We start from the raw sequence: 8,623 nt of genomic DNA, 5'->3' as shown, positions 1-8,623 counted from the left end.
TGTGTGTGTGAGAGAGAGAGAGAGATAGAGAGAGAGAGAGAGGATGTCATCATGGGGATTGGGGTGGAAGCGGCCCTCTGAAACCTTTCATCTCACTCTCTGTTATGGAGAGGAATTGTCAGGATCGCCACCGCCACCCTCATTGCCATCATCATCATCATCATCCTCAGTCTCTTCTTGCTCCTCCAGCACCACCACCCAAGAAGAGCCATCCCCACCCTTCAGAATCCAATTGGAGTGGTCGGCGGGTGAGGATGAGGATCAGGTGGCTCTCAGACTCCAATCTCAGCTCATCGTCGCTCTCCCTCCTCCGCAGGATACCGTCCTCCTGTATTTGAATTGGAGGAAGGGCGAGCAACAAGAGGAAGAGGAAGAAGAAGAAGAGGAGGTGGTAGGCGTGGAAATGAAGGTGGTAAAGAAAAGGGAACCTCTGCGGTCGATCACCATGATGAAGACGATGGGGTCTGGGCAGCAGAGCGATGGCGTCGGCGTGCTCACCAGGTTGATCCGATCGAGGGCCGGCGGCGACGGTGGTGGTGCCTCCTATGCTTTAGGATTCGAGCAGCATTGGAGGAGCGTCACCCTTCTCAATCTTTCTGGATGCGGATTGTCGGTTTGTGGCATTCTTTTCTCTCTTATAAAATTTTGGTCGCCAATATGGTGTTTGGATGTCCTTATGGTTCGTTGTGTAAATTGTTTTGGGGTTGTTTTTATCACATAAAAAGGGCAGTAGGGCATTTAGAAGGCCTCTAACAATCAACATAGGATGGCCCAATTTGGTTTTTAAATACTAGTTGTTCATTGGTTTCTTACCTTATTGTGTGTTGTGTCCATGCAATAATATTTGGTTAACGTTTTGGGTACCTTCTGAATTATGTTGGTTTCTAGGTTTCTCTATGTTTGTTAATTGCCTCTGTGTTTCTGGACTTCTGAAAAGAAAAGTGGGGAGAGGAATTTGTCTTGCAAATTTTCTCCTTTTGACGTAAAAATGTATGTGAGAACCAGAATTATGGTCATCTTATCATGAGTTTGTTCCATCTTTGCAGTTTTGTCTTCTTGATACCATTGCTTATATTGATGCGTCCGGCATTCCTTCCGTTACTGGCTATCGCAGCCTTTGTGATCTCAGTGTTTACCAGCTAGGCTCTTGAGCTTGCTTGTTTGATCTCTTGAGAATTCTTCATTCAACATGTTATGGTGTATACCTTAGACTGGTGAAATATAAATCTTTGGGTGCTTATCTTCCTGAAGTTCCTTGCTATAGGAAAAATCTGATAGATGTGTTAATGGATAAGATTTTATGAATCATCAACAATTTCTGGATATGCAATCGTTAACAGTGCATGATCTGGTAAAGACAAGCATTTTCTGACAACAATCTCCTGTTCTTTGTTTGATTTGTTACTCCGAATTCAGGCATCCTGGTTGAAGCCTACTGGTAGCGTCTTCGTGAGGAACAAGAGCACAACCCAGGATGCTATCTTATGAATAACAGCTTGCATATGATTTTCTGATGTATGTACTCAACCAGATCAAGGAATTAGCGAGGCAATTTGCCCTAAATAAACTTGGTGTCACATGGGCTAGTTCATCAAGTGTCTGTAAATGTCTTATGTTAAACAAAAAAGTTAACATTGATATGGCATAAAAATTACAGTGGCCAATGCTGTCTGATTTGTTTATCACCGAGTTGCTTATGTTGATGCAATCTTGCATAAGTTTTTAAGCCCACAAAATCTGAGGTCCAATTTTCTTACATTTGCTAGCCAATTTGTGAACCAGAAAGGCAAAACATGTTCTGTTTCTATACTAATGATGCTTCCTGTTCAGAATGTGACAACCTTCCAGAATGTGGTGACTACTTGAAGATGGAAAAAAAATTAAGCTCAAATGTTGCTATGTGTATATTTTATAAACATATGCATGCACAGGCTCGATTAATTTTTCCCTGCTTTATTTGTTGTATGATCTAAGACATTAAAATTACTTGTTAATATAAACTTCTTAGTTAAATTTCTTGCTCAGAGAATTGTATCTAATTAAACTTGTCATGATCCTCAGGTTTTGCCTGTTGAATTAACTCGATTACCATTACTTGAGAAGCTATACCTTGACAACAATAAGCTCTCAGTTTTGCCATCAGAGCTTGGTGAACTGAAAAGTTTGAAAGAGCTTCGAGTTGATTACAACATGCTGGTCTCTGTTCCTGGTAAATTTGCAATTACTGAAGGGTCTGACTTGTGTTTTATGTCTTTGGTTTGGAATTTTTTGAGCAACTAAAAATTTCCGTCATCTTGATTGCTAATGTCACCATGTTAAAATCTCTTATGCAGTGGAACTCAAGGGGTGTGTAGGGCTCATAGAATTATCTTTGGAGCATAACAAGCTAGTCCGCCCTCTATTGGATCTTAGGTCATACAATGAACCATGAACTTTTTGTGTTTTCTTCCATTGCATCCATGACTAACCAGTTACTATCATATTTCAGGACCTCCTGGATTTTGTTGTTGGATCTAATTTTTTACATCAGTTTGTTGTCAGGGCTATGTCTGAATTACGAGTTCTTAGATTATTTGGGAACCCTCTTGAATTTCTTCCAGAAATCTTACCTTTGCAAAATCTCCGGCACTTGACACTTGCAAATATCAGAATTGAAGCTGATCATGATTTAAAGTTGGTGAATGTGAAAATTGAGGTGAAATAGAGCACAGCTTCTTGAATCTTGTCTTACCACATTTGCATTTTTTTTTAAATTTAGCACCTGTCTTTTATCCTATTCTTGCAGATGGACAACAGTTCTTATTTTGTTGCATCTAGACACAAACTGGGTGCCTTCTTCTCTCTTATTTTCCGGTTCTCCTCATGTCAACACCCCTTGCTAGCTTCAGCACTGGCCAAAATCATGCAGGATCATTCTAACCGTGTAGCTATTAGCAAAGATGAGAATGCTATTCGTCAACTAATCAGTATGATTAGCAGTGGGAACCGTAATGTGGTATCAATCTATTTTGAGATATTTAATTCAAGGAATTTCTGAATCTAGTGCCTGTCATTTTCCTTGACATGCTTACTGTCATTTTTCTTGGAAGGTTGAGCAAGCTTGTTCTGCTCTTTCATCACTGGCAGCAGATGTTTCGTTGGCTGTGCAGTTGATAAAATCTGATATCATGCAGCCTGTGCAGTCACTCCTAAAATCTTTTGTTCCCGAAGAACTTATATCTGTATTGCAAGTAGTGGTGACTTTAGCTTTTTCTTCTGATGTTGTGGCTCAAAAGATGATGACAAAAGAAGTGTTGAAATCTTTGAAGGCATTATGTGCACATAAAAACACTGAGGTATGCCCTTTGGGTATTTATTTCAAACTGAACTTGTGCTGAGCTTATTGTAGTTGCCCTTAAATTTGTCAAGGTGCATGGAAACAACAACTGAGGTATCCATAGACTCTAGTTAGCAGTAGGATAACAATATGATGATTGTGATTCTCATAAGGCAGATATGTCGAATATCGCAAGTGACTCCATGAATATACTAATTAAGTAATTTCTCTTGCACAAATAACCCCAAGAGACAATCTATGTAGATAAACTATTAATCTTAATGTTTACCTACAATCAGGTGCAAAGGTTGGCCCTACTAGCAGTTGGTAATTTAGCCTTTTGTCTGGAAAACCGTCGCACGCTAGTCACCTCTGAGAGCTTGCACGAACTTCTCCTTCGCTATACAGCTGCACCTGAGCCATGTGTAAAAAGAGCTGCTGCACGTGCTTTAGCGATCTTTGGTTAGTACTTACACAACTATGCTTTGATCAAACCGATATATTCCATGTAATTGATCACATAAGTGATGTTGCACCTTTTCAGGGGAGAATGAACATCTACGACGGGCAATAAGAGGCCGGCAGGTGGGGAAGCAAGGGTTGCGGATACTGTCAATGGATGGAGGTGGAATGAAAGGGATGGCTACTGTGCAGATGCTTAAACAAATTGAACAAGGGACTGGCAAACGTATCCATGAGATGTTTGATCTTATATGTGGCACATCAACTGGTGGTATGCTTGCCGTTGCTCTTGGAATCAAACAAATGACCCTCGATCAATGTGAAGAAATATACAAGAACCTAGGTGGGAACCTTATAATCATTTGAATAATTCGCTTTCTGTGGATATTTTCAATTTCATTTCTTATTCTATTGCTTTATACTATCAGGAAAGCTGGTGTTTGCTGAACCCATCCCTAAGGACAATGAAGCTGCAACATGGAGGGAGAAATTGGATCAACTGTACAAAAGTTCTTCACAAAACTTTAGGGTTGTCGTACATGGATCTAAGGTCTGTGTGACCTTTAAATTATTTTCTCATTGCTTACTGGCTTCAGGTTTTCTTACAAGAAAATATGAAATGTCTTTCAGCACAGTGCAGATCAATTTGAGAGGCTTCTAAAAGAGATCTGTAAAGATGAAGACAGTGATCTTCTGATTGAATCAGCTGCGAAAAACACACCGAAAGTTTTTGTTGTCTCAACTCTTGTTAGTGTGATGCCAGCTCAGCCCTTCTTGTTTCGAAATTACCAGGTATTTCACTCATAATATAGTGAAATGTGAACCTACTGCCTGATTAATTGTATTGCTGAAACTCAAATGACATTGAAGTTGACAACGGATGGATTTGTAAAGGAGGGACAATAAGTATGCCATGAAATAATCAATGTTTCAAACTAAGTACATAAGAAAGACAAGTACAGGCATGTATAAGAATATTGGACTTCATTCATTTGTTGCATGTAGAATAAAATGATCTCCATTCCCATGATGAGCTAAACATTTAGAAAGTTGTGTTTACTCTTGTTCTTCTTCCTCTTTTTTAGTAGGGTATTTAAAATTAAACTGCTTTTGCAAGCTAAACCAAAGAGTAACATGCGTGTACAAGATGTCGGAAGAGATGAATCTGTATAGTAGTTCCTGATGGTCACTTTTTTACTTATACTGATAAAGCTGAAAACCAGAATCCCTGTATGATATTGGACATCTGTATCGAACAATTGTTAATTGATTGCAATAGAAACTGTGGGAGAAAGAAATTGTATAAGAGACGTTAAAATGTTTAGAGATGTCTCAACTAGTTAACAGTGAAATTTTAGGATTAAAAAACATGAGAATCCATAGATGATATTTACTATCTTAAAGCAATTAAATATGTTTTTTTCATTTCTCTGTTATGTGATTGAATGTATCTGAATTGGATCAACAGTATCCTGCTGGTACACCAGAAATGACCATTGGAACGACAGAAGGTGCCACTATCAGCACTGGGTCGCCTACTATCGGTGCTCCTGTACACTCTCAAGGTGGCATAAAAAGAGCTGCATTTCTTGGGAGTTGCAAACATCATGTATGGGAGGCTATAAGAGCATCATCTGCGGCTCCGTATTATCTTGATGATTTTTCTGATGGTAGGAGATCCTTTTCCAATTAATTTATATTTAACTCCTAACATTTTTACATTTATTTTTCTTCTCCTGTCTATTTTATTTGAGACTAGATTTTCATGGACTAATATTGTAATTTTGTTTCTGCTCAGATGTAAATAGATGGCAGGATGGAGCAATTGTAGCCAACAATCCCACTATAATAGCAGTAAGAGAAGCACAACTTATATGGCCTGATACACGAATTGACTGTCTCGTGTCAGTGGGATGTGGTTCTGTTCCAACAAAGGCAAGTGCAAAGTGTCAGTTTTTTATTCTACATAAAGTTATAATTTGATTACTTGTTTTTGTACAATAATATACATAAATCTTTTTTTCTGTAGGCTCGAGGGAAAGGTGGTTGGCGTTATCTGGACACTGGCCAAGTTTTGATTGAGAGTGCGTGCTCAGTTGAACGAGTGGAAGAAGCATTGAGCACATTACTTCCTATCCTCCCTGACGTGCAGTATTTTCGGTTTAATCCAGGTAAAGCAATTAAAATTAAGTTGTTAAGACTAAGTTAAGACTCAGGGGTGTGTAACTTGGTTATAAAAGGAGAGCTTTTGATTTTCCACAAAATTGATTTATTCATGTATGTAGTTGATGAGCGGTGTGGCATGGAGTTGGATGAGACTGATCCTGCTGTTTGGCTCAAGTTAGAAGCTGCAACCCAGGAGTATATTGAAAACAACATCCAATCTTTCAAGAGTCTCTGCGACCGCCTTGCTCCTCCCTATCGAGATGAAGAGAAGTTTGACAAGACAAAATCTCATAATTTTCCTAAAACAAAGCATGCAGGTTTCTTTATTGTATTTATTAATGCTTCTTGCTCTCTACATTGTTTCAATTACATGGATGTTCATGCTCTATCTGTTGTATGCAATTCTCTACATTTAAAACCAAACTTTACTTTCCATGCAGCGGGTGATAATGATCGTCCCTGTTTAGGTTGGAGACGTATGGTTCTCTTGGTAGAATCTTGCCAAGACCCAGGTTCGGGGAAGGCTGCTCACCATGCCCGTTCACTTGAAACATTTTGTTCTCGACAAGGGATAAGGTTGTCCATGATGAATAGGATGTCAGCTGCTTCAAAAGCTGCAACAGCATTTCCAACTCCATTTACATCCCCCTTGTTTACTGGAAGCTTCCCTTCGAGCCCACTTGCATACAGTCCTGAGTTTAGGCACCAGAGAGTAAATCGTATCGATTTGATTCCACCACTAATTCTAGATGGGATGCAGAATCAGGCTTTAACCGGAAAAGCCTCCATTTCCCCACCTGAGTCTCCATCGTCATGTCCAAGGATACTTCCCGTACTTGTTCAATCGTTGCATGAGAAACTGCAGAATTTGCCCCAAGTTGGCATAATTCATTTGGCTCTTGAAAATGATTCTATAGGTTCCATATTAAGGTCAGCTGCCCCCTTTTTAAGGTGCTAGTTATGTTTTTGTTCTTTTTATCATTACACTGCTTGCTTATTGTTTTCATCTTTCAGTTGGCAGAATGATGTGTTTGTTGTAGCAGAACCAGGTGAACTTGCAGATAGATTTATCGAGAACGTCAAATTGAGCCTGTTATCCAGAACAAGTGGCCCTAGCAGAAAAGATGCAGCCACCATATCTAGGATTTCAACCATTTCTGCTTTGGTTGCACATACTCCTTCTTTTCAAGTTGGAGGAATCCTGCATCGTTATATAGGACGGCAAACACAGGTGCTTGTTTAATAGCATCTTTCATCTCGCCTCATCTCCTTTTAGTGTTATGGAAAATAGTAACTTACTATTCTAATACTTTTAAAGGTTCTTGAAGACAACCAAGAAATTGGGGCATTCATGTTCCGGAGGACTCTGCCTTCAATTCACCTCACACCTGAAGATGTTCGCTGGATGGTGCGTAACCATCACTACTTGTTTCTTCTTCTTCCTTTCATCATTCATTTGTCTTCAAGAGACTCTAGTGGCTGGCTGTTTGCCTTCTGTATTTGTTGCATTAGTCTTTTGATTACTAGATGCCTTGTGCGACAGACAGCTCATTGCATTATCAAGGTGGAATTTTTACCTTTGAAGAAAATTCGGTCACCTGTGTAGATTTGTATGACATTAAGGGACATATTATGATCATGCAAACGCGAGTGTGTGATATTCCAAGTTTTCCATTCACATTTGGAGTAAATTTGGTTGCCTGTGTGTAGATTTGGAGATCATGCAAACACGAATGTGTCGTGTGTTCTTCCAAGTTTTCCGTTCACGTTGTAGTTGTAATTTTTACACTGATATACAATCTAATGCAGATTGGTGCATGGAGAGACAGAATTATAATCTGCACAGGAAAGTATGGCCTCGTCCCCAGCCTGGTGAAGGCTTTTCTGGACTCTGGTGCAAAAGCAGTAGTCTCGCCATCAGAAGAACCGCCAGAGGCACAGTCAGCTGCATTTCTCGATGGTGGAATTGGCTCAGGAGATGTGAATGATTTAGAGAACGGGCGGTTTGTGATTGGCGAAGAGGACGCTGAAGAAGAATCGGAGCCATCAAGCCCCGTCAGCGATTGGGAAGATAGCGATCTTGAGAAAGGTGAACAGTCCGGTACTGATCGTGACAAGGAAGAAAACAATCTGTCGCAGTTTGTATGCACATTTTATGACGCTCTGTTCCGAGAGGGTGCGACGGTAGATGTAGCACTGCAACGAGCTCTCAAGCTACTGCCCAAACTGCGGTATCGCTGCAATCTCCCAAGTATGTCCTAGTTGTAGAAATAATAATAATTACTAAATTAAACAAAAAGAAAAGGAGTATGCCAAAAGAAAATAAAAGAAGGTAAAAAAATGAGGACTTTTTTTTTATATATATATATATTTGTCAAAAAGCAATCAAAATTTTGGTTATAAGAGTTACGCACCTCGATCAGATTTGTATGACACTCATAAATGAAATAAATTGTGGGGAAGTTTGATGGTGCCCCTTTCTGACGAGTTTTGGTTGCTAGCAACATTTGTTGGACGTTGAACGACAAAATCGATCGACGGCAGATCAGGTGAAATCACATTGCACGATTCGTTTTAGTGTGCCGGGATCTGCCCTCTATCTATATCTTCTGTTAGGCCCAACAGTTGAGAGAGGCTGTACCTCAGAGATAGAGGTCAGTCAGGTGCCAGTGGCACACC

At 39.8% G+C, this 8,623-nt stretch overlaps 1 protein-coding gene across 1 annotated transcript; it reads left to right on the top strand.

The window, feature by feature from the left end:
• LOC149844364 (phospholipase A I-like protein) lies at positions 1–8,248 on the top strand. Its single transcript, XM_089994315.1, has 18 exons — positions 1–613; positions 2,062–2,209; positions 2,334–2,412; positions 2,542–2,695; positions 2,786–2,995; positions 3,090–3,335; positions 3,616–3,778; positions 3,861–4,121; positions 4,207–4,328; positions 4,409–4,570; positions 5,247–5,448; positions 5,577–5,713; positions 5,808–5,949; positions 6,064–6,261; positions 6,385–6,874; positions 6,959–7,175; positions 7,263–7,352; positions 7,754–8,248. Exons 1-18 carry the CDS (start codon positions 44–46, stop codon positions 8,204–8,206), a joined length of 4,044 nt encoding a protein of 1,347 aa, XP_089850441.1. The 5' UTR covers positions 1–43; the 3' UTR covers positions 8,207–8,248.
• The last annotated feature ends 375 nt before the right edge of the window (positions 8,249–8,623 follow it).

The sequence above is a fragment of the Nuphar pumila genome, chromosome 2, assembly GCF_984573655.1.
Source record: "Nuphar pumila chromosome 2, dmNupPumi1.hap1.1, whole genome shotgun sequence".
NCBI lineage: Eukaryota > Viridiplantae > Streptophyta > Magnoliopsida > Nymphaeales > Nymphaeaceae > Nuphar > Nuphar pumila.
This window is presented reverse-complemented; position numbering and strand designations above follow the sequence as displayed.